Source organism: Meles meles, chromosome 21, assembly GCF_922984935.1.
Source record: "Meles meles chromosome 21, mMelMel3.1 paternal haplotype, whole genome shotgun sequence".
NCBI classification, from domain to species: domain Eukaryota; kingdom Metazoa; phylum Chordata; class Mammalia; order Carnivora; family Mustelidae; genus Meles; species Meles meles.
The window spans coordinates 25935872-25961812 of record NC_060086.1 but is presented as its reverse complement, the minus strand read 5'-3'; the positions used below and the strand labels follow the sequence as shown (position 1 = coordinate 25961812).

At 48.6% G+C, this 25941-nt stretch overlaps 1 protein-coding gene across 2 annotated transcripts in view; it reads right to left on the bottom strand.

The window, feature by feature from the left end:
* The window catches only part of PRKCB (protein kinase C beta), a 328913-nt gene extending 305935 nt beyond the window's left edge, over positions 1–22978 (bottom strand). The window contains exons 1-2 of one of the 2 annotated variants that reach the window (XM_045993021.1): positions 22611–22978; positions 21561–21592 (exon numbers count right to left, since the gene is read on the bottom strand). In XM_045993021.1, the coding sequence (XP_045848977.1) occupies positions 21561–21592; positions 22611–22783 (205 nt within the window). In that variant the 5' untranslated portion in view covers positions 22784–22978. The remainder of the gene's footprint in view (positions 1–21560; positions 21593–22610) is intronic. The other variant, XM_045993020.1, reaches the window with a different exon arrangement.
* Positions 22979–25941: the final 2963 nt, after the last annotated feature.

Sequence of the window (25941 nt, the reverse complement as noted above, 5' to 3'; positions counted from 1 at the left end):
GAGAGAGTTTATCGTCCAACCAAAATAATAGCTTACTAAAGCAAAAATATTGACATTCTTCAAACAAATACAACTGAATCCAGTGTCTACAACATAACCCTCATAATGTCCAGGGTAAAATCTGAAATTACTTGACAGACCCATGAAAAACCAAGAAAATAGGACCCGGTCTCAAGAGAAAAATATAATCAAACCAAGATTAAAAAAAAAAAAGGAAGGAATCAGTCCTCCTAGGTTAGGGCAATAACCTGAAATGACAGGAGACGCAGCGCATGTTAGCTGCAAGTAACAGAAGACCCATCTTGAAAATGCTGAAGCAGTGAGAGGATTTATTTATCTGTTAGATAACAAAATTTCCAGAGATGGGACTGGAACAAGGGTAGTTAATTCAGAGGTTCGATGACATCACGAAGGGCACAGTGCCTCTTTCCTCCACACTGCCGTGCATGGTGGGTCGGCCTTGTCCTTCACAGTCAAAAGACAGCTGCCACGGTTCCACGGTATGACATGAAGTAAAGACAAATCCTTTGTCTTGCACCCTTTTCCTTCTTGCTCTCACGCTGTCCCATGAGGATGTGACTCTTGGGACTTAGCACCGCCTTCTTAGGACCAAGACAGAAGATCCTGATGACACTTTGAGGATGTCAAAGAAATCACTGGGAGGAGGATCCTGAGTTTTGGATGACCCTGGGAAGCCTCGATGAAGCCAACCCTAGGACCCCCTACCTTCAGAAAGCTACTTAAGGGTTCTATTATTTATAAACAATGCATCCAGTCTGAGACGATCAGAATCGGAAAAGTAGTAACATTTGCTCCAAACACAAGATGAGCATCAAAGACACAATGAACATTTAAATTATTAAACTCTGGCAACCGTACAGCTCTGAGCCTGAGGTTGCCTCATTGTTTTTACTTAAAGGAAAATTAGCATGCATTAGAAAGATCTTTAAACGTGATAGCCCCAAACTGAGACATTCTCCTTAGCAACCAGAAGAATTAGAAGAAAATTGAAGAGAGAGAGAGAGAAAAAAAAGAAGTAATTCCATGTTGTTCAATGTCTTATACAATTAAAATCTTCTAGGGGCGCCTGGGTGGCTCAGTGGGTTAAAGCCTCTGCCTTCAGCTCAGGTCATGATCCCAGGGTCCTGGGATCGAGCCCCGCATCTGGCTCTCTGCTCAGTGGGGAGCCTGCTTCTCTGTCTCTCTCTGCCTGCCTCTCTGCCTGCTTGTGATCTCTGTCTGTCAAATAAATAAATAAAATCTTAAAAAAAAAATAAAATAAAATCTTCTGGGCAGCACCAAGGATATGCTTTAGATATTGTGAGAAAAATACAGCCCTGTATTAATAATTCCCAAATCTCTCATGCTCACTTCGGCAGCACATATAATAATTAATAATTCCCAAATCTCTACCTCCATCCCTGACTTCTCCATATTCCCAATGGCCTTTTGGACACTTACACCTGGATATACCACAGTTATCTCACATTCAACACAATCCATGCAGAATTCACCACCTTCACCGGCAAGCTGCCTCCTCTTGAATTTTCTACTGCTATTTGTGATAAACTTATTCATCAAATTCCCCAATGAGAACTCCCTCCGTGGCTGACAATATTCTTTTTTTTATGATTTTATTTATTTACTTATTTGAGAGAGAGTGTGAACACGTGCACATGTACAAGTGGGGGAAGGCACCGACAGGGAAGGAGAGGGAGAGAATCTCAAGCAAAGTCCGTGGGAGCCCCATGCGGGGGCTCAATCTCATGACCCTGAGATCCTGACCCGAGCCAAAATCAAGAGTCAGACACTTAACCGACTGAGCCACCCAGGCGCCCTGCTGACAAAATTCCTACTCTTTACCTGCGTGCTGTGTGCCAAAGTCTTTCTCTGCCCCCAAGTCAGTGTAATCATATTTAATCATCACAACTCATAAGGAAGGTACCATCCTTATCATCTACCTTTTTTTAAAAACGAGGGTGATAAGGGTAAGAAACTTGCTGGAGTCGCAGGATTTAGACCTAGATCTCCGTCTGGTTTTTTTGTTTTTTTTTTCCCTACTTCACAAAACAGAAACCAACACACAAGCATTTCTCAACGGGCCTCTCAGCTTACTTTATTTCCAACCCATTTTCCCTTTTTTGCTCATTGCCACCCATGCACTCCCCTCCCCCTCCCCAAAGATGTCCTCCTGGGTCCCTGCCTTATGTGGGCCACTCTCCTGTCAGCAATTAAAGCTGTTGGCCCCACCAGCTTGAAGGGTCATGCTCACTTCTGAATCCCGGAGGGCTTTCTCTCCTGGCTCCTCTCTACCCCTCCAGATCATCTCTTCCTGACATTCCCAGTACAACTACTTCCTCCTACCACGGGTCCCTTCTCTCTCGCACTTCCCTTCCCACCTCGCTGACAGACTTCCTCAATCCCTCATGGCTTCCACTTCCTCAAAACTCAGCCTAGAACTTGGACTCCTTCCGTGCTACCTGACCAGGAGCCTGGGAAGAGAGATGCCCCCGGGCTCTTGCCCCCAGCCCTGTTCCAGCACCTATCACACTGTATTAAGAACATTTGACTGATGGGTCTTTCCTGGAGACTGGAGGCTTCCTGAGGGCAGAACGATGCCTGGTTCCATTGTATTTCCCCATTCATCAAGGGATGGTCAGATATGCCAGCTGGACCACGCACGGTGCTACGACTCCTTTCATACTACCCTCTTCTGGGTGGATTTTGGAAAAGACACCCAGGGATGTTAACCCATACCTGTGCTCCCGCCAAAGGCCCATCAGGGCTCCTGGTAGAATGTGTGAACCATCAGCTTCAGACTCAGACAGACTGAGCTCATCACCCTCTTCAAATACTTCTTAGCTTCAAGACCGGGGGCAAGTTACTGACCGTCCTAAGCCTTAGATTCTTCAGGGAGTTAAAATGAGACTTAGCTCGTAGGCTGCGATAGGCTTTACAGGATAGCATGGTGGACATTCAGCTCACTGCCTCAATAGATTAGAACAGGTCCCTGGACGGACTCTCATGGCATGGACATGTCTGCAGTACACGACCCCTTCCTTCCAAATGACACACGGGCTTTTTCATAGCTCTCAGCCTGTCTTCCCAGCCCAGCAACAAAGACACAAGGAAATCAGCTGACCGCGGTCACATGACCACCCAAAGCCCTCAGACCAGAAGCTACTTTCTGAATTCCTTATTTGGGACTATGGCAAAACAAAACAAAACAAAACAAAACAAGAACTACACATGTACAAACTCCCTCACTGGGAGAAAAAAAAACAAAAACAAAACAAAACAAAAAACAATTTAATGCAGACATTTCTCCCACTAAGGAGTTTCCACATCCCACCAAATTTAGCCAGTTTTGGGGCGCCTGGGTGGCTCAGTGGGTTAAAGCCTCTGCCGTCGGCTCAGGTCATGATCCTGGGGTCCTGGGATCGAGCCCTGCATCGGGCTCTGCTGGGCAGGGAGCCTGCTTCCCTTCCTCTCTCTCTGCCTGCCTCTTTGCCTACTTGTGATCTCCGTCTGTCAGATAAATAAAAATCTCTAAAAAAAAAAAAAATTTTAGGGGTGCCTGGGTGGCTCAGCGGTTTAAGCCTCTGCCTTCGGCTCAGGTCATGATCTCAGGGTCCTGGGATCGAGCCCCGCATCAGGCTCTCTGCTCAGTGGGGAGCCTGTTTCTCCCTCTCTCTCTGCCTGCCTCTCTGCCTACTGTGACCTCTCTCTGTCAAATAAATAAATAAAATATTAAAAAAAAAATTTTTAGCCAGTTTCGCCACTGCTATGGCAGGCATGCTCTCCTGGCTCTGATGAATGATCTGAGTCCCCAGCACACACCCCAGAGCTGGGCTGATGCTGTCCTCACTCACCCTGCCTGGGACCTTCACCTCAGCCCTTCACCTTAGCACGTGAGAAGCGGGAGTCTGACTCAGATGGATCTGAATTCAGTCTAGGTGCTGTAGTTCTTAGGGAAATTCTTTATCCTCGCTAAGCCTGTTTCCTCCTCTATGAATGGGACTAAGAATCATAGCCAAGTCTTCGTGGAGGGTGTAGATTCAAAGGGATGAAATCTGCGAAATACCAGCTCATTGCAAGCCCCCAGAGACCAGCTATCATTCTCGCCTCCCCCATGTCTCCTCTCTAGTCCTTTTATACACTCCTGAACTCAGATCTGTTTGAATCCTAACTCTACATAACTTTGGGTAATTTTTCTTTTTTTTTTTTTAAGATTTTATTTATTTATTAGAGAGATGGAGAGAGACCACAAGTAGGCAGAGCAGCAGGCAGAGAGAGAGGGAGAGGCAGGCTCTCCACTGAGCAGAAAGCCCGATGCAGGGCTCGATCCCAGCACCCTGGGATCACGACCCGAGCCGAAGGCAGCTGCTCAACCAACTGAGCCACCCAGGCGCCCCGATTGGGAAATTTTTCTTAAAGGAAATATTACTAGGAGCAACCTTACCGGGCCATTGTGAAAATTAAATGAGTTAATACACAAAAAGCTCTTAGCACAGTGCCCAGCACCTAGCACATACTCAATAAACATCAGCTCGAGCCAGCAGCATTTGAAAGCATTATTTGAAGATGCCTAGGAAACAGAAAATTCCCCAGCCTGTCTCCCCAGCTAAGAGAGCCCCTCATGGGGATTGGACAAGAACATACACATTCACCCAAGCAGGAACGGGATTTCCTTTTTTTCCTTGCACTTGACTTTTTTCATCCCATCTAGAACACCCTGAACCCCTGTGGCCCACGGGCCCCAAATCAGAGAAGGCCAAAAGGGAAAAACAATGAGGCCAGCTGGCATTTGGGCCCCCACCTATCAGGGACACCAGATCATAAACACATACTGACCCCAGGCCCTTGGACGTCCCAGCGGGAGGCTGCTCTCAGCAGGGTGCCACCCTGGGGACTTGACCCACCTCCACACCAGGGTGCTGTTCCCATATCTCCAGGAGGCTCTGGGCAACCCTTAGACACCTCCTCCTCCCTCCCTCTGTGCTGATGCTGCTCGTAAAATGCTTCTTTCTCAGCCCACAATAACCCCCCCCCCCCCCCCGGACGGCCAGCTCCTTCTCTCTGGAGCTCTGTGCTAGCATGCTAGCACTTGACACGGTACTCAGACGCCTCACCCAAGTGACAGGTCAGGCCGGGCAGTTCCACCAGAAATCAACAATTCCATTTTTAAAAACCGCACACCCTATACTTAGAACGCTTTTTGGAAAAATAACTTTTATCAGTGATATGTGCAGGCTCAAAGGTAATAATCAAAATCATCTTGGGATATTGTGACGGGGTGAAAATAAAACCTCGCATTATAAAGAATTCAAAACAGTGCATTTCTGTCGTCCCTAGAAATAAAGCCTGGATCAATGAGCCTCCAGTGTCTCCCCTCTACACTTTTCACAGTGATTTTCAAGCCGCACTGATGGTTACCCACAGCGAGAAACGCTTCGTGTTTGACCCAGTTCACATGTGCCTGTGTACGTACACATGACATAAAAGTTTCATGTCACAACATCCATGCTTCCTGAGCGTTATCCGTTCTGATAGTTTTCATTCTGTTTTTTCACGGTGTTCAGACCTACGAAATTGATTTCATGACCCTTAATGAGTGATGATCCAGTTTAAAAAAAATACACTTAGAGAAATTCAAGACAACTCATCCCAGAGCGGAGGGGCAATGAGGTGTGAGGTCCAAGCTTAGAAAACGGGCTGGCACCCTGTATGGCTCAGGAGGGTCTGGTATAGAGGGAGGGAGGTCAGCTATGTGAAGGTCAGATCGCCTTCCTGGTAGCTGGGTGACGGCGGGCAGGACATTCCCATGCCCCTAGGCCTACCTGGATTAAGGCTCTCTGTAAGGGATGCCCCAGTGTTGGCTAGATCAATCAATGAATCTGGACAGCAACTAAATCAGTTCTGTGAAGGACCAGGGAAACCCCACAGGCTTACTAACGACCAAGAAGGTACAGTGTGGAACCTCGAAGAGCGATTGGGAAGCATGCAGGGGCTTCCACAGTGTCTCCCCTAGGCCCTTCCCCCACCTTGGGGGCCAAGACACTCGCTCCCCAGCTTCTGGGAATGCTCACGGCTAGCGCTCACACCTCCCTGGGAGTCCCCGCTTGAAGATGGAAGCTGCCTTGTCCAAGGTCATGCCACCTTCCCAACAGCAGCCCACCGCCAGTGTCCACTTAGTGCAGATCCCCACTGCCCTGGTTCTGAAGGGCCATCCCAGCTCCAGCCACAGGACTGGCTTTGGCCTCTGTGACAACTACTGCATCGCAAGTATAACCAGCCCCCTTCCCGGCTTCCCTCCATCCCTCAGGCGTGTCGAGCCCCAGGCCTACTCCTCCAATAAGCTACGTGTGTGCTGATCTTCATCTTTTAAGACAAAGCAGAGTCACAGGAAGAGAACTGAGTGAGAATGATGACTTCAGGACATTTGCCGAGGGTATTTTTGAGATTTTTTTTTCCCCAGAACTAATGGTCGATGAGCAACCCCACGTCTTTGCGCACCATGTCTCATCCAATCCACACGGTGCCCTGGGACGTAGGCTCTATATCCTCACCTTCTTTCCACAGATGAGAAACCAAAGATCAAAGAGGCTAAGAAAGGTGCCCAGGGCCCCACATGTGCTCAGCGGAGGAGTTGACATCTGACCCCACGCCCTTGACTTCATCCCACTCCACCATGGCCCTGTAATCATGCTCGCCACCCTGGATCACACAAATTCACTCTCATGTCTGTCTCTCTGAGACAGACCTCCATGGGCAGGGACCTCATGTTCTGAATCTCAAGCTCTTAGTGCAGCGCCAAGTACACTACAGGAGATGACTGGTAGTAATGGCGGTAGTACTCAGTAGTAGTGTCAGCAGTAATGGTAGTAGCATTCAGAAGTGATGGTGGTAGTATTCAGTAGTAATGGTGGTAGTGATGGTGGTAGTATTCAGTAATGATGGCAGCAGTATTCAGTAGTGATGGGGTAGTGATGGTAGTGATGGTGGCAGTGTTCAGTAGTAGTGGTGGTAGTGACGGTAGTGATGGTGGTAGTGACGGTAGTGATGGTGGTAGTGACGGTAGTGATGGCAGCAGTATTCAGCAGTAACAGGGTAGTGATGGTGGCAGTATTCCACAGTGATGGGACAGTGATGGTAGTGATGGTGGCAGTATTCTGTAGTGATGGGGCAGTGATGGTAGCGATGGTGACAGTATTCAGTAGTGATGGTGGTAGTGGTGGTAGTGATGGCGGCAGTATTCAGTAGTGACGGGGCAGTGATGGTAGTGACGGTGGTAGTATTCAGTAATGATGGCAGCAGTATTTAGTAGTAATGGGGTAGTGGTGGTAGTGATGGCGGCAGTATTCAGCAGTAACAGGGCAGTGATGGTGGCAGTATTCCACAGTGATGGGACAGTGATGGTAGCGATGGTGGCAGTATTCAGTAGTGACAGGGCAGTGATAGTAGTGATGGTGGTAGTATCCCGTAGTGATGGGTAGTGGTGGTAGTGATGGCGGCAGTATTCAGCAGTAACAGGGTAGTGATGGTGGCAGTATTCCATAGTGATGGGACAGTGATGGTAGCGATGGTGGCAGTATTCCGTAGTGATGAGGCAGTGGTGGTAGTGATGGCGGCAGTAGTCAGGGTTTCACATGCACCGAGCCCTGCGCTGTGCCCTGTGTACAAGAGCGTTTCACGTGGCCCCACCGCAGCCCCATGATGTAGGTCCTCACATTAGGTATAAGCAGTAAGCGCCCACTCGGGACCTGCCACAGGCACAAGGCAGTTGAGCCGACGCACACCGCACAGGGGCAGGTTTTACAGGGCTCGGCAGTCAGGAGGGCCGCCCTGAAATCGGTCTGGTAGATTCCCCAAAATGCCAGCCACTCTTCGCAGCTTCTCCCGTCAAGAGGAAGTCTATTTCCTCCTCTGTTTCCTGCTTTATTTCTGAGATGGGCTTGTGGCTTGCTTTCACTGGCAGAATATGTCACAAGTGACAAGGTGACAAGCTCTGAGCTCCAAGCCTAAGCTTCCAGAGGCCCCGCATTCTCTGCTTTGGGACTGGGAATGTGGTCACCTCCCTGGGACGGGGAATGCGGTCACCTCCATGCGAACGAGGGCAGGCTAGACAGCTGGAAGATGAGAGACCCACCCCTGCCACCAGTTGTCCCGGTGTCCCAAGCATCTCAGCTGTGGCCCCAGATGTGTAAGCCCAGCCAAGAACAGCCAACCCCTGCCCAGACCAGAAGGACCACCCAACCCAAATTACTGACCCACAGAAAGAAGAGCTAAAAAAAAAAAAAAAAAGATAGTTCTTTTACAGCACTAAGGTTTCAGGTGGTTTGCCACACACAACAGGTAATTGGTTTACTAGGTGTCCAAATAGCCACGAGCAGAACCGCCGAAGGACTCTTTCATAGCAGAGACGAACTAATAAGCAAAAGGAAAGGACTGGGTGGGCCGCCTGGGTGGCTCAGTCGGTTAAGCGTCTGCCTTTGGCTCAAGTCATGATCCCAGGATCCTGGGATGGAGCCTGACATTGGGCTCCCTGCTCTGTAGAGAATCTACTTTTCCCTCTGCCTCTGCCCCCTGCTTGTTCTCTCTCTCTCTTTTCTCTCTCTCTCTCTCTCTCTCGTTCTCTCTCTCAAATAAAGGAAGAACTGGGCGATCCTACTTGTGACTGAAATACAAGTATTTGTGATGTCCGCTGGCAACCAGGAGAGCCAAGAATTCTGACCGGCTGGAAAACCAAAACTTCTGACAAGAACCAGACTGTTCTAATACCTAAAAACAAAAGGAGCACTTCTTCATTTCCCTCTTTGTAACAAAACGGACCATGCTCTCCGCGGAACATACCCTCATATGTTTGATAAGATAAAGAGATCTAGAGTTTCACACCTGTTTTCCTAAAGTCACATGTGTTTTTCTGAAGTCAACTGAGAGATCAAGTTGGATACATCATCCCAAAGGGAGAGGAAATCATGGCTTCAGGGACCAGAGCAGGGCGGGTTGTGTTCAGCAATGTGCTTTCCTACCAGACAGAGGTGGCTGACATGTCCCAGTGCCCCTTGCAGTCGACATGGCCCTGGCCAACAGAAGGTGAGCAGTAGTGACATACGTCCCTTCCAGGCTGGGGTGGTAATGAAATGAGTGTGCCTTCTCATGTTCTCTTCCCAACCGGGAAGGGCCGATGGTGAGAAGTATGGAGTCGTGAATGACCACATGCAGAACTGCCTGACCAGAATCACCTGCCTGGTCTAGGCTGTGAGACAGAAAGAAATCCCTTTCCATCAAGCACAGAGACTTTAAGGCTTATCTGTTATAGCAGCTTTGACAGATTGTTACTAATACCTTAACTAGTACAGACTTTCTTAAATGCAAGCCCTACGAAGAGTTTATGAGCTCAAGTTTCCCGGGTATTAACAGAACTCAATTATTTGATGGGAAATTTGTCAGAGAGCCCTGGCTTCCTTGTTCTACAGTTTGCAACCGACGGGCAACATTGAAAGAAGAAGCAGATGTCCCCCTGAGAAGGCAAACGGCACCATCCCTCAATGGGTGACTCCAGAAGGCGCCGGTCTCCCATACGGATTTCACTTCTGTACGTAAAACTGAAAAAGTCCCAAGTGACATTTTTGAGGTTCAGCCTCATGACTTACACTTGCTTTTTCAATGTTTTATTAAAGTATACAGTAGGGGTGCCTGGGTGGGTCAAGCAGTTAGGCGTCTGCCTTCGGCTCAGGCCATGATCCCAGGGTCCTGGGATTGAGCCCAGCGTTGGGCTTCCTGCTCAGCGGGGAGCCTGCTTCTTCCTCCTCCCCTTCTCAGCTGTTCATGATCTCTTTTGCTCTCTCTCTCTCTCTCAAATAAATAAAATCCTTAAAAAATAATAAAATGAAGTATAGTAACAGAAAAGTGGGTATAAGTATACAGCTCAAAAAAATGTCACAACCTGAACACAGCCAAGCAACCAGCACCCAGACCAAGAAACAGAAAATTGCCAGCATTCCAGCAGCTTCCCTCAGTCCCCACCAGTGCCCCCCAAAGTAACCACCATCTTAACCTTTATAATTAGTCTCACCTGCTCCTCAACATCCAGTATATGGAATCATATAGAAGGTATCGTGTCTGGCTTTTTTAGTTCCCATTGTGCTTGGGAGAGTCGTCTATGTTATTATGTAGCTGTAGAATGTTCCTTTTCATTGCTGTGTGATATTCCATTGTGTATCCGCCATCCTGCGGATAGGCAACTGAGGCGGCTTCCCAAATACATTATGTAAGAGGACATTCTTTTCCCTCCAGTCCACAAGGGTCCCAATGAACAAAGACAGGGACTCAAGTGGAGGGACTGTTTATCTTCACAGAGAAACGTGTACAAAGCATGGAGCTCTGCCCCAAACCACAACTACGACATTCACTTACTTCTGAAAATCACTTCCCAACAGGCTCTAAACAAGGGCAATTTGGGGAGGGGGTAGTTCTAACAAAAATGATCAGAGTCTGTAAACCAGAAAGTGATATACTCTTTATGAAAATCATAGATCGAGCCATAGAAAACTCCCACCAAAACCCAGATCAGATGACTCGCTCTCTAGAGTCATTTCTCCCTTATGCTATTCATTCTTTTGATAGGTATTTATTGAGTACATCCTACAAGCCAGATTTGGAGCTGGGTACTTCAGAAAAAAACAGGAAATGAGACAGATGTGGCCCCCTAGTCTGATGAAACTGACACTCTGGTGGCGAAGATTAAACATCAAACAGATAATTATAAAATGTAAAGCTGACAAAGGGTTTTGTACAATGGGGAACCTGATTTGGAAAATCAGGGAAGGCTTCTCTGAAGAAGTGACAATGAGCTAAGTTCTGTAGAAGCAGGAGGCAAGTTGGGGAAGAGAAGGGGGAAGAGCATCTGAAGACAGCATTTGAACAATTTGAAGACAGAGCATGTGCAAATGCCCTGGGGTGGGCAAGAGTAGGTCATGATTGAGGAAGACCAGTTGGGTCTTCAGCGAGAAAGTGAAAAGTGAGTAAAAGGGAAGCATAAGCCAGGTTCATGAGAACGTAGGACAAAGACTTATAAGTCATGTTAAAAGATTCTGGACTTGGGGCACCTGGGTGGCTCAGTCGATTGAGCATCCAACTCTTGATTTTGGTTCAGGTCATGATCTCAGGGACAGGACTCCACTCTGAGCATGGAGTCTGCTTAAGATTTTCTCCCTCTCCCTCTGCCTACTTATGTATTCTCTCTCTCTTTCTCTCAAATATGTAAATAAATCTTTAAAAAAAAAAAAGATTCTGGACTTAATCCTGGGAAGAACAGAAAAGCCAGCTGTCCAAAGATAATATCTAACTGAAGTACAAAGAAGTCCCTCCCCACTCTATATGCCAATCCTACTGCCTTCAGTGCACTGCGTGGCCCAGATAGAATTATCCATACTCCCAACCATAAAATTTTGCCACACACATTAAAAAAAAAAAACAAAAAAGAGATAACTATCAAAATTCCCCTTTGCACCATTGCCAAAATTCTAAATAATAACCCCCACCTTTAGGAAAGGACAGAACATCTTCAGAATAGGGCTTGCTCATTAAAAATCACCAGCCCCACCACCCAAGGCAAAAGACAGTCCTGCAGGCTTCACCCTCCACCTTTACCCACACTCTTTGGCAGCTTCTTCCTCAACCCAAAAGAGCACGTAAACATTCCATCTGGAGGATGAAGGAAACTCAAAATTGAAAAAGTGAAATGGTCAGAAATCTATTTAAAGTTGAAATGCCATCAACACATTTTCCAAATGAAGACAGCAGATGGGACCATCACAGATCTCGATTCAGCTCTGGAGGTTTCCCACGAATTAAAGCATGGAAAGCCAGGGAACTGTTGCACAGGAAACGCTGTTGCTCGCCCGTGTTCCCCTACAGCTCTGACCCCAGCTCAGAGTTTCTGGCTCAGACACATTGTAAGTTGCACCTAAGGCAGCTGCCTTCCATACGCGAACACATTCACTCTTACACCAAGTCCTTGATTCTGGAGCACTGCCCTTGCCTCCCCAACAGGATTACAGAGTCAGGACCAGACAGCGCCCAGCCAGAGGAACAATGGAAAAAGCTGTTATTTATTAAGGGCTCACCGCATGTCAGGCAAGGCGCTAAGGAAACACTTGGCGTGTGCCCTACAAACGAGATCCGATTACTTCCTTTTACCTTTAAAGAAACAAAAGTTCGGAGTTGAAGTCCTAGGCTCAAGGCTCTGTAATGAGAAGCCAAGATTTGAACCAATGCCTCTCTGTCTCCAAAGCACAAATTCTTTGCCGCCCCGTGCAGCATGTGCTCAATTAACACGTGCTGGATAAGTGACAGCAGCAGAGACAGAGAGAGAGGGAGTGGGAGGATTCCTTTCAGAGGAAAAATCATTTCCATGGCCCTCTCCGCCTCAGGATGCAGTGAAGAGAGATATCCCTATTGTTAGAACCGTAAAAATAGCCCAGTAACCACCTCCCAAAATAGAACAATCAACGATATGACTGACACGAAAATTCAAATGCCTCTTTTACGATGTGAAAAATAGCAGCGGCCCTTCCGTGCTCGGGTGACACCCCCCACTGCTTCTAAATGGTCATTTCTGGTCCCTGCCCTCCAACCCCACAAGCCTGGGATTCCGGCATCTGAGTCACGGCAATCACGGTTTCAAATGTACTTCACACTCCTCTTTTTCAAACATTTGGCCACTTCACTCACCCTCACACATCCTGCCTTAAAACAATGACAACAAGCGCTTCCTAGTCACTGTCCTGCCTTCACAAGGTCCAAGCCCTCCTAGATGACGTTTAGCTCCAAGCGCCACCACCGCCCCCCTTGCGCCCCTCCTTCCTGTTCCCTGCATGAGCCCTGTTCTCTCCTCTGTGTCTCAACTTGAGCTGTCCTCTGCCTGAAACACCCTCCCCAGCCCCCAGCCTCCTGTCAATCTGGGAACTCCTACTCCTGCTGGAAGATTGTTCCCAAATGTCACCTCCTCTGTGGAAGCTTCTCCACCCCTCCCAGGAGTAAGGATGCCATCCCACACCTCACTGACGTGCCGGAACTAACTCGCCATGCGCCGGTCTCCCCGCAAAAGACCAGGAAGCGCTTCAAGGGCATGGCTAGTGTCTTAGTTCTCTTCAAAGCATATTGCAACCTGACCTTACACGTTGTGTTTCTTCTAAGGTATTTGTTAATGGCTGTTCTCCTTCTACTAGAATGGAAATTCCACTAAGGCAGGGACTCTGTCTGGTTCACTGCTCTGGTTCCAGTGCCTAAAACAGTGCCTGATACATGGTAGGCACTCAATGAATATTTGTTGAATGAATGGACAGATGGACCGACAGCTAGATGGATGGGGGAAGGGGTGGATGGTTGGGTGAATGCATGGATGGATGAATGAATAATGGAGAGAAAAATGGCTGAGTGGATAGATGAATGGATCAGTGGGTCAGTGCATACATGGATGACAGATGGTAGAATCATGTTTCACCAGACCAAGGTCATATAGTCATGGAGACAGAGCAGGATTTGAAATCAAGTCTGTCTGATTTTTGAGCCTGCACTCTCGATTCAATTTATACTTTGTATCCAGAAACCCAAAGTCTGGTCACTGGGCAGTGGCAAGAAGAAAGAAGAAAGAGTCTAGAATTCCCCCTCTGCCCTCTGTTCCCCACGAGGAATGTGGTTATTGTTGAGCTAAGTTAATTTCCATCTACTTAGCAAAAGCCAAGACTCCTGGTCCGGGTGCGAGTTCCCCTTTTGACTCGGTAGCGCAACGTTCTGCATGGGGCCTGAGGGAAAAGAAAACCTCCAGGAGACACAGACAAGCAGGACAAAGGACAATGAAAAGGTATCAGCCAACAATAACAGTTGTAATATTAGAAGGTTGACACTCCTGAACAAAAGTTCTCGTCTCTTCCCAACCCTGCCAGAGCCTGCAATCATGGTGCCTTTCAATCCTCTGCTACATCGAGCTTCCTTCCAACACCAACCATTTCCAGCAAAAACAATGAACTCTCCTTCTCTATTCACAAGAAGGAATAACCAGTACAAAATGAGGCCCAGAGAAAGAGTAGGAAAAAGGGGAGGAGGAGATGGTTTACGGGTAGAAACTAACACGTCCTTATATTCTCAAAATTGCCTGTAGTTCTTTCATAAGAAAAAGTAAAGAACACTTACTAAGTGCCTGAATTTGTGTTAGAGAGGCGTTAAAGACGTGTTAGCACCAGAGACTTTCTCCTTGACGAAATCAGAAAGACCGGAGAGGAATGTGATTCAATAGGGCTTTACGGTGAAACTACTTACAAATTATCTTCCAAACGAGAGAAAACACTGCCTAAGCCCAAGAAGGAACATCCGTAGAATGTCAGCCCCAGACTGAGGGTAAGGAAGGTATGTGCGAGGCAGTGTCCTGAGCCCCTAAACACTGACTTTTGACTCAGATGACAGGCTGCGCTCTGTCTTTTCGTTTACTCTCAACCCGTCGGCACAGACTGGCTCCTCCACCTCTGAAATGGACTGACTTGTCTGCTGTAAGGGTGACTTCAAAATGCAGCCCCCACACAAAAAGAAAGCCGGCTCATTCGCTGAGTTACTAGCTAAGAGGAGATGAAATTCTCCGTCGAACTGAGAGAACCTTAAAGTAACTATCTAGTCCTACCAAATAGTCATCTCACTTGGGACCTCGGCACAAGGAAAGATTCATCCTCTCTACGGAACATCACAGAGATAAGATTTCTGTGAATCTTTATCCAGGATATGAGCAGCTTCTCAATTTTTAAGCTCTGGTTCCCTGGCAACTCAGACTTTCTCCAATTATTTCAGAGGATGGGAAGTTATTTGCCTTTTGTTTTCGGCGTTTGATTCTCAAGATCGAAGAATTGCCAACTCCACCCCAATGCTTGCATAAGCTAACATCCCCTTATAAATCCTCATGAAACCCCGCACACTTCCTCCAAAGCACGTCATGAGAGTGTGCTTAAATACCAGGGCAACAATTCACAGAATATCTTCTCTCCCTGTTACCTGGGAAGCCCCAGGACATAGGATCTTCTCAACTCATCCACCTAGTGTATCCCCACCATTTAAAATAGCTCCTGACAGGGGTGCCTGGGTGGCTCAGTGGGTTAAAGCCTCTGCCCTTGGCTTAGGTCATGATCCCAGAGTCCTGGATTGAGCCCCACATCGGGCTCTCTGCTCCTGGGGGAGCCTGCTTCCTCCTCTCTCTCTCTCTCTCTCTCTGCCTACCTCTCTGCCTCCTTCTGATCTCTGTCTGTCAAATAAATAAAATCTTTAAAAAAAAAAAAAAAGTTCCTGACACACAGAACTCAACGAGCGAATACTTTTTGGAAGGATGGATGGACATATGGAATGATGGATGGATGGGTAAATGCGTGTAGCAAATATGTAAATTTCCTACCAGATTTTCAAGCACCCATCACATCTCCAAATGCCACCTGTGAGCCCCATGGATTTTGGATACTCTATAAAAAGGCCAATACTCTATCTACATAACATCACACAATTTCAACAGAGAGATAGGATGAGTCAAGTCAAGGAATCTATGATACTAAATCAGATGCCAAAAGTGATAAGAGACCAAGTTCTTGAATGCATCAGCCAGACAGGATGAACTTTTCAGTTGATCCCTCTACCCACCCAAGAACCCGCTGGACTGCAAAGTCAAAAGACCAGAGCCAGAACTAACTGGGTTTTAAACTGTACCCGGTAATTTAATCACCTACAGCTGAAAAGCATCAAAAGAAGATGAATAGGGGCACCTGGGTGGCTCAATGGGTTAAAGCCTCTGCCTTCAGCTCAGGTCATGATCCCAGGGTCTTGGGATCGAGCCCCGCATCGGGCTCTCTGCTCAGCAGGGAGCCTGCTTCCTCATATCTCTCTGCCTACTTGTGATCTCTGTCAAATAAATAAATAAAATCTTTAAAAAAAATGAATATTCTCAAAACGGGGACCTACCAGTGTAGTTACGTATAAGTGTATTCACACACATGTGTGAGCACGAGCAGAGACAGAAACAGAAAGCTAGGCAGAAAAAGAAAGAAAGAATAGTGAGGGGCTCCAGTAACAAGAATATCTATAAATTATTTTCAAACCTTTGGTTCATCCTCTGACCAATTACTTTCTCCTTTCCTGACCCAAGTACACCATAAACGTGTTGTATATGGTTCTGGACAATACATTGGCAGTATTGCTAGTGTTCAGAAATACCATGTTTTTTAAATTAGTTTATAAGAACGTGTGTGTGTGTCCTATCCACTACATTTCCAAAGGTCGTATTTTCCCTATTTACTTAGAAAGGCATTCTCTTGCCCAGTGACAAAGCTTCCAGCTTGTCCTGAGACCTCTTACAGCTCAAGAGGAATTTACTACTGCCTCTCCAATATATCAGCTCTCCTTTTGAAGACCCAGCAATTAACTCACCTAAAGATTTTTATTTCATTTGGGACTTTGGGCCTGAAATCCCACTTCAGGTGGAAAAAATAAAAGTCAAAACATCAAATGCAAAGTCAGAAAGCCTCTGCCTTTTATCCACATAGAACCCTCAGGACACATTCAGAAAAAGCTAAGAGGTGAGTAGAGTTTGACTCATAGTCCTCTGGGATCTGCTTCAGGGAAGGGAGGAAAATGAAATCAGAGAAGCAAACTCCAGGAGTTTGCAACCTGACTTAGTGATTGCACAAAAAAAAAGGGGGGGGGGCCTCTTTATGATTTTGCTGAGAAAGTTCAACCTGAAAATATATTGTAAGTTGCCAGGAAAAACTGTGCCAAAAATAAAATTAACTTTGGATTCAGCTTTGATTGTGGTTTTTGTTTTTTATTTTATTTTATTTTATTTTATTTTTAGAGAGGGGAGAAAGAGAGAGTGTGGGTGGGGAGGAACAGAGGGAGAAGGAGAGAACCTAAAGCAGGCTCCACACCCATCACAGAGCCCAATGCCCAGCTTGATCTTCTAACACTGAGATCATAACCTGAGTTGAAATGAAGAGTCAGACACTTAACCGACTGAGCCACCCAGGCGCCTCAACATTTGGGGGTTATTAAAGAATAACTTCTATTAAAAAGTTAAAAAAAAAAAACCATGTTTTCTGATCTACACAGGAAAGGGAAGAGCTGGTTTACTCATTATAATCATCCCTGCTAGGTCTTCATAGTCAGAAAACTAGTATGCTGGGGTTTTTCTAGAGTGTCCCTGAGAAGTTGAGATCTTTCTCACAAGAAAAGGGTGAGAAAAGACCATCAAATGAGCCTGGCTGGCTGGGCCCAGATGCTGAGCAGTGCACACACTGGTGTTACCCAAAGTCTATGAAGAAACACACCTGAGAGGAAAACCTACCTAAATACACGAAAGCAGCCTAGTCATTCAACGACTTCCAAAATGAACTCTGTCCCACTATGACAGTTTCCTACCATGAATCAAGTAATAATGATCATCTCACTTAGAGTCACGGATACTGACTGTGGATATGTCTCTCACACTTTGGTGCTCACCATAACCCTATGTGATAGTTAGGTACTATTAGCCCCCATTTTACAGATCAAGAAACTGAGACCACGACAGGCAGATGACCTACCCGTAGCTTCTAGGGCAAGTAGGTGGCAGAGTAGAGATTCAAACACAGTTCTATCTGACTCCGACCCCATGCTCTGAATTCTGAATCTCTAGATTCTATTGCCTCCCTATTCCTACTAAAGTTGACTTCCTTTAAAAGAAAAAGTTCTCTCTACCAAACTGCAAAAGTTTCCTGGGGTAAGAGTCTAATTCCAGGGGCGCCTGGGTGGCGCAGTTGTTAAGCATCTGCCTTCAGCTCAGGTCATGGTCCCGGGGTCCTGGGATCGAGCCCCACATCGGGCTCTCTGCTCAGCAGGGAGCCTGCTTCTCCCTTTTTCACTCCCCCTGCTTGTGCTCCCTCTCTCGCTGTGTGTCTCTCTGTCAAATAAATAAATAAAATCTTTTTTTAAAAAAAAGCCTAATTCCACCCAAAGGCTTGTCTTCATTACAACTAACTCACAAAGGAAGGTTCTAGGATCCTCTAAAGAATGCCACAGAGAAAAGACTGCCTTGCTTCTCTGAGGGGTCTTACTTCTCATCCAGAATTTAGTCAATTTCATAATAGGGATCCTCAACCCCAGTGCCCATCACCAGAGAAATATTTTTTTTAAGATTTTATTTATGTGAGAGAGACACACACACAGGACAAACAGGGGTGGGGGGAGAGAAAAGGAGAACTAGCCTCCCCATTGAGCACGGAACTGAATGAAAGACTCCACCCCAGAGCCCCAAGACCATGACCTGAGTGGAAGGCAGATGCTCAACTGACTGAGCCACCCAGGTGCCCCATCAGAGACATTCTTAAACTACCTCAAAGAGAGTGGTTTTATAGAAAATAGAGTGGTAACAAAAGGAGAGAAATCCTGTGGCAGTCAATCTAGAATGTTGTCCCCTAGCAGTACAAAAGCAAGCAAATCTATTCTTAGGCACACAGAAATCCCTGATTTCCCATGGTTGATAGACTTCCCATCTTTCCTCCCGCAACCCATCCTTGCATCCCCAATTTCCATGACAACACAAAGGAGGCTTGATGTGTTCCCTGCCTTAGAATCATCCTATGTACCTCCTCCCCAAGGATGGCACAGACTATATGCCTTGTCCCCTTCTCAACTTTTTTTCTGTAAGATTTATTTGAGAGAGAGTGCACCCAAGTGCAGGGGGCAGGGGCAGAGGGCAAGGGAGAGAGAGAGTCTTAAGCAGACCACACACTGAGCGCAAACTGAACACAGGGCTCGATCCTATGACCCAGAAATCATGACCTGAGCTGAAATCAAGAGTCTAATGATCAATGGACTTGGCCACCCAGGTGCTCCTCCTCTTCTACTTTCGAACGGAACACCCCCCCCCCAACCCTAACTTGTAGCCAGGAACATGGTTACCTGAAATTAACATTACACTGTCTACTGTGTGAGTGTGTGATTAAGTTGTAACTCCTGGCATCTAGGCAGAAATGTCTTGCAGCAACTTCCAGAAGTGACAGGGAGCATGTGGCCTTTGCCTTTCTTTTACCCTTTTCTCCTTCCCGCTGCCAGAAATGGGATGTGATGCCCGGATAGTCTAGCATCCTTCTCGGACCATGAGGTAAGGGTCATTCCTGCATAGTGGAGCAGAAAACTGAAAGGAACTAAGACCCTGGGCTCTGGACCACTGATGTAGGTGGGAGAACATAACCTTACCTATTCTCTGTGAAATGTGGATCCCATTTTAAGCAGGTGCACTTTTTTTTAAAGATTTTTTTATTTGTTTTGGGCACAGTGAAAGTACACGTACACGTGGCAGGGGAGGGTTAGAGGGAGAAGAGAGAGAATTTTAAGCGGGCTCCACACCCAGCATGGAGTCCGACATCAGAGCTCAATCTTATCACCCTGAGATCACGACCTGAGTTGAAACCAAGAGTCAAACCTTTAACCGACTGAGCCATCCAGGTGCCCCTACTCAACAACATTTTTAAGTAGGTATTGTTTATTGGGCCCATTTTATGGACAAGGAATCCGAGCTAAACAGGATGGCTGGGAAGTCTTGAAGCCAGGATTCAAACCCGCAGTGACCTACCCCTGGCTTGTACAGATGTCTGCTACCCCACACTACCTCTCAGGGAGAGGAGACAAAGAAAGGGAATTTAAAAAAAAAAAAAAAAAAAAAGGACTACCTCTAAAGTTGCTCAAATTTGATTAAAAACTTAAATTCTGCTGTACTCTCACTACACCAGAAAATTCCTACCACTTTCCAGGCTTTGAAAAACAGGATCTCCTGCCATCACCTACACATTCCAGAGTGCCTGACTTCCCCAGGCAAGAGTAAGTGCTAAGCAGGGGGGAAAGAAAGCAGCAGCAAAAATGTTCAAACTCACCCCTGACTCCAGCAAGCCACAGAGACAGAAACTGATTCATGAAAGCGAAAGGTAACCTCAGAGATCATCTATACATTCCAGCACGAAGACGCCACTGGTATCTAGGAACAATCCAACTGTTTGCAACGGGGTTCTAAGCTGTTGCCACTTCCAAGGGATTTGGGCAGACCTGAAACTAAATGTAACAGTGTATGCTAATGATCCTTCAGGTTCAAGTCCTTGGGTGCAGAGCCAGAGCCTGGGGCTCCCCATCTGGGTAAGAGAGGCTGGTCTTCAAGTTTCCCTAGATGGGCCAAGTCCTCCCTGGATCGCAGGTGAGGGAGGGAACCCGCCACGAGTCTCAGAAGACAGCAGTGCCACACAGCAAGCATCCTGTGTGGCTGACAACGCCACCCACACCCACCAGGGATCACTTGACTTCTCCCTCGAGGGTGGAATGCTACACCAAAACAGACCAGCTAAGTCACGTCTCTGACTCTTGAACGCTTAATGCTTTCTTCTGATCAGACCCAGCTTCCCAGGACAGCAAACGTGCCCCTATGACACACCCCAGAAATGAGACATTTTCCACCAAATTCAACCACACCTTGCCAAAAATTGGGGAGAAAAAAAAAAACAAAAACTCTCCAGGACTGAAGTTGCAAACTCAAATGCCTACAGGAGCCAGACCGGAGGGAAGCAGGCCCGGTTGAGAAGGACTGGGATGAAAGGGCCGTCATGGGCCCCGGCTATGAAAAGAGCTCCAAAGGATTGTGGCAACAAGAAAGTGAGACCAAATCTCTGCAAACTTGAAGCAGAAATTCAGGAATCTGTGTAAAATCTCCCGGTTCTAAATGTTGACATCAAATTCAAAAAATGTTTGACAGCCTAAGGGTTAAACAAGTCCACAGGTAATCTGACCCTGGAAAGCAGCAACCAGCCGGCCAAGGCCACATGATTAAGTTACCACCAGGTTGGACCTCTCTGCCTGGGGTCAAGGGTCTCAAAGCAGGTGTGAGGACCCAGGTAGCCAATCACTTGGAATCCTTCCTGTATGCAGCCAAAAGCTAGAAAAGGCAAATTTAAACTAGTGTCTGAGAGGCACCCCATCTGGAAAGACCTCTTGCAGAGAGGGAGGAGGCCCAGGGGACAACCACAGTCCCCTTTCAAGGGGATGCACCCTATGCAGACACGGCAGCCACCTGTGGAGACTTCTGTGAAGCCGGGGAGGAAGCAGACCCTTACTCTGTGAGATGAGGAAAGGTAAGTAAGAAGGAATTGAGGAGGGGTCCTCTCAAAAGTGGCCCCTGGGCACATGTTCTTCCAGAAGCAAGACTGGCCAAGCAGGATAGGTTCGGGAGACGGGAATCTGACTCTTCTGCTGCTGGGAAGGAAGGAAGGGTGCATGCCCTTCCTTGGCAGGTAGGGCCTCTGGCTCCACCCACCTTTCCCGGATGGAGCATCCCGGCCCCCACATACACACACCCCTTCAAAGGGCCTTTGTGTGGTGGTGCCCTCCCAGCTTGGCAGGTCACTCTGACAAATGTGATTCCTTCGCTCTCTGCCTAATTCAGTCACTTCTAGAAAGTCTTTTTCACCATCTCTTCCCAGAAAGGGCATTCCCAGAGCCCCACAGCCTACCTTGGCACTGGAATCCTTGCTTCCCGAAGCCCCTGCAAAGACAGAAAGAGGCATGTCAGGCAGCCAGAGGGGCCCAGCCACCAGCCAGTTTCCCCACATCACCCCCCTTCCCCGGCCCCTCTACCCCAGGTGCAACCTCCTAGCCACAGGCGGGTGCCCAAGAGTCTTCCGCCTTTGGGGGAAGGGGCAGCTGGGAGGTCGGCTGTAACCTCCACCTCCCCTCAAAAGGCAGGAAAAAGGAGGCTACGACCACCAGGTGGCGGGATGGGGGGAGCGTTTCCGTCGCGGGGAGTTGGGGGGGGAGGAGTAGGCGGGAGATCTGCCTACAGAGATGCCCGAGTACCTTCGGGGAAAGAGAAGAGATAAAGACGCATCCAGGGGGAGGGGGAGGATGAGAGAGACCCTGCGGCGGTGGTGTTCCCCAGGGAACTGGGAAGCGAGAGAAGGCTCCCCAAGCCTAGAGGGACGGGGTGAGAGCTGGGGGAGAAAAGTCCCCGCAGTGATGAGAGGGGGAAACTGAGCAGTGCAAAGGGGAACCCTGGCCCGCAGGGAAGCGCAATAAGAGATAACCCGGGGCGCCACGGCGGGAGACACGGAAGGGGAGGAAAGGATGCCCCACGCCCGCAGGGAGATAGGACACCCAGGGCGCTGCCCCCGGAAAGGAGGGGAGGGGATGCGGGCACCACGAGCCCGGAAGGAGGCGGGGAGGCGGGGAACCCCAGGCGAGCGGGCACTCGAGGCGCTGCCCTCCCGGGAAGGGACACAACCACCCCATGCTCCCGGCAGGTGGAGAACCGGCCCGCGCCGCGGCCCCGGGGCGCTCCCGAGGCGGCCGGGAGGAGAGCGGGAAGGAGGCGCCCGGCGGCCGGCCGTCTGGGGCCGGGGAGGAGGAAGCCGCAGGACTGTGCACCCGGGCGTCCTGAGCAGGGAGTAGGGGGACGCGGGGCCGGACGGTGCTCGTCCCCCGCCTCGGGGGCGCAGAGAGGGGGCCCCGCGCGCGGCGCTGCCCTCGGGGCCCCGGAAAGGTGCCCTGCGCCGGCGCGCTCTCACCAGATGAAGTCGGTGCAGTGGCTGCAGAAGGTGGGCTGCTTGAAGAAGCGGGCGGTGAATTTGTGGTTCTTCACCTCGTGCACGTTCTTCTGCCGGAGGGCGCCTTTGCGGGCGAAGCGCACGGTGCTCTCCTCGCCCTCGCTCGGCGGCGGCCCCGCAGCCGGGTCAGCCATCTTGCGCGCGGGGAGCGGGAGCCGAAAGGTGTCGGCCCCGGGGCCGCGGGACCGCGGGGTGCGGGCCCGGGAAGCGCGCGAGGAGGCGGCCGCCGCTGCCGCCGGGGCCGCAGGCGCTTCCCCTGCGCCGGCTCTGGCCGCCGCGGCGCGCGGAGCTGGGGCTGTCACTCGCCCAGCTGCCGCCGCTCGTCCAGCTGCGCTTGGCACCGCTGGCCCCAGCTGCGGGGGAGGGAGGCGGAGCCCCGAGCAGGGCCCGCCTCCTTCATTTGCATCGCGCCCAGGCCCCGCCCAGCGCCGCCAGCTGCTTTACATATTGGCACCCCGAGGCTGCCGGCCTCCTAGCGAAGTGTTCGGAGCCGCAGCACTGCGGCGCGGGGACTGCAGCCTGCGATCGGCAGACCTGAGCCTCGCCCCCTACCCGCTCCTGGGGCCCGGGGTTACATTAAGGGGGTGAGCACCTGGGGTGTGACCCCCGGGGGAGCCCGGAGCGGAAGGACCGACGGGGACTGGGGGGTTGGGGGGTGGCAAGGGTGGGCGCGATGGATTCCACCCGGCCTCTGCAGAGACTGGTACCCAACCACCCCGCATCCATTCCATTGGTCATTCTGCACGCATCTCTGGGAGGGATGGGCTCCCGCTGTCACTCATTCGGAAAGGCCTGTGGCTCCGCACACTTACACACACATACGCACACACGTACTGCAGAGGTAAGGGAGGAGCAATCTTATTTTATATATCGATATAGAGAGAGAGGTAATTCTTGGCTTTGCTTGCCCAACCATTTAGAATTGAACTCTCTACCTTCTGTCCATCCCCTCCCCAAAGAGACTCACTTTCCTCAACTGTAAAACGGGGCGGATGAGGACCCCTCTTCACAAATCCTGGTCATATCTGCGCACCATCTGAAAGAGAAAAAAAAAAAAAAAGTCTGTCTGGTTTCTGAGTTTGAATAGGAAAAGATATCCACAGTAGTAGTAAAATCTCTCCAGATGCTGCCACCTGCCCAAAACATCTGCATCTGAAGGCTTCTTTTATCTGTTAAAGACAGATTAACAAATATACTAGAGACGCAAATATACGAGACACACCAACATCCGAGTGGGACGCTCTCCTGGGGTGGAATCTGAAGGATGGAAAGGTAACCGAAAAATGGTAATTGTCTAGATGAGCAGATACTGCAGTGTGATTTAGTGCTCTGTCTATGCATGTCTCAGCACCCCCCCCCCACCCATGGGAACTGCATTCCTCTGGGAACACGGCACCGCATTAGACTGCACTCCTTCACTAGACCTAGGTTCTGAGAGCAGGCACCGCTCACCATTGTGCCATCAGAGCCAAGCTTCATGCCCGGCCCCTCCTCAAAGTTCAAGAAACATTGGTTGAATGAGTAAGTAATTATGTGAATACGTGAGTGAAGGAAAGCTTCAGGGACATTGCCTCTTCCCGCTCACTGTGTCCTGTAGGTATGCAGTAATAGGAATCATCAACTGCTAGATAGGTGTCCTGGGTACTTGCACCGTCCTACTCAGTCCTTACAACAACACCTCTGTATAAGTCCCGAATTTTCCTGATGGATAAGGACGGTGAGGCTCAGAGCGATGAAGATATACACCCGAAGTCATACTATTGTTGAATGGAGGTTAGGTCAGCCTAACTGCAAAGCATATTGGTGATAAAGGCGTGAAGGGGAACAGGGTGGAGATCAACCAGCTACACTGAACTTCTGCCTAATGAAGCTCAGGTCCCACCATGACGATTTCTCCTGGAAGCTACCAAGTGGTAAGTCATTATTAGGCTGCATGTGGAGAGCAAGGGCTGTGATAATAGAATGGCCCTCTGCTGCATAGTAATTCAAAGGTAAGGAAGAAAAAATAGCATTCACTTCTAAGGTTGACATGTTTTGGAAACTGGACGTGCCTGTCTATTATTAGTCCTTTAAGAGGCCCCTTCGTCAACCAGGGACGCTTGGGAAAACATCCCGGGAGACATTGCTACTGAAGCAGATTTTCTTTGAACCGATGAGCTGGTGGCTTGCAGCCCACATCCTGCCTTTTGAACGAAGGGCTCTGGGTGACTTTGCTCTGTAACAACAAACAGGACCTCATGGGGCCGAGCCTGGAGATGCAAGGGCTGGTGGATCCCAAAGAAACACTGGATTCCTGGAGGGGCTGCCCCATCTGAGGATAAGGGAACACAGTTTCCATTGCTTCCAGTTCTCTAGAGCAGAGGTCTCAAACTGGTAGCCCTTGGATATTTTTGGTTGGGGTGTGTGTGTGTGTGTGTGTGTGTGTGTGTGTGGTTTTTTGTTTTTTGTTTTTAGCCAGCCAAGTAAATTTTTTTTGGTTCATATTTGGTAGAATTTCACCTAAATATACAGATTCTGACTTCTCTAGGAAACAAGATACGGTTACATGGACCCTACCTTCCTCCATTCACTCATACATTTGTTCATTCACTGAGCAATGAATTTATTGAGCACCTGCTACGTGCTATTCCACACATTGTTGGATAAAACAGACAGAAGGCCCGGCCTTCATGGAACTTACAGTCTAATGGGGAAGAGAGACAATAACCTAATCAACTAACAGATCTTTACTAGGTAGTGTAGAAATTGATGCCATAAAGAACAATAAAGCATAAGAAAGGAATGAAAAGTGACAGCAGCCGGAGAAATCCTTTCTGATAAAGAGATGTCTGAGAACGAAGTGAGAGGATGAGCCATGGGGCTGTCTGAGGGTAGAGTGTTCCAGACAGAGAAGACAAGCAAATGCAAAGGACTTGGGAAAGGAGTGCTCAGCATGTTGGAGAAGTAGCAAGGAGGCCTCTGTGGCTGGAGTGGAGAGAGGGGAGACAGAGGGTACAGGACAAGGTCCATAAGGTAGCAGGGCATTGTAGACTTGTAAGGAGTTTGGATTTCATTCCAGTGAACGGGAGGCTATTGGACAGCGGACAGTGGAAAAGTGGCCTGATGACTTGTTTGCTATTTTTGTTTGTTTGTTTGATTTGTTTGTTGTTTTTAAGATTACTCCAGATACCAAGTGGAAAAGAGATTGAAGAGGGGATAGAGTAGAAGCTGGAGAAGCAGTTGATATCTTTGAGTAGATGAGGCAAGAGATGGTGACAAGACAGCTTGGTGCCACATGGAGCTAAAGGACTCT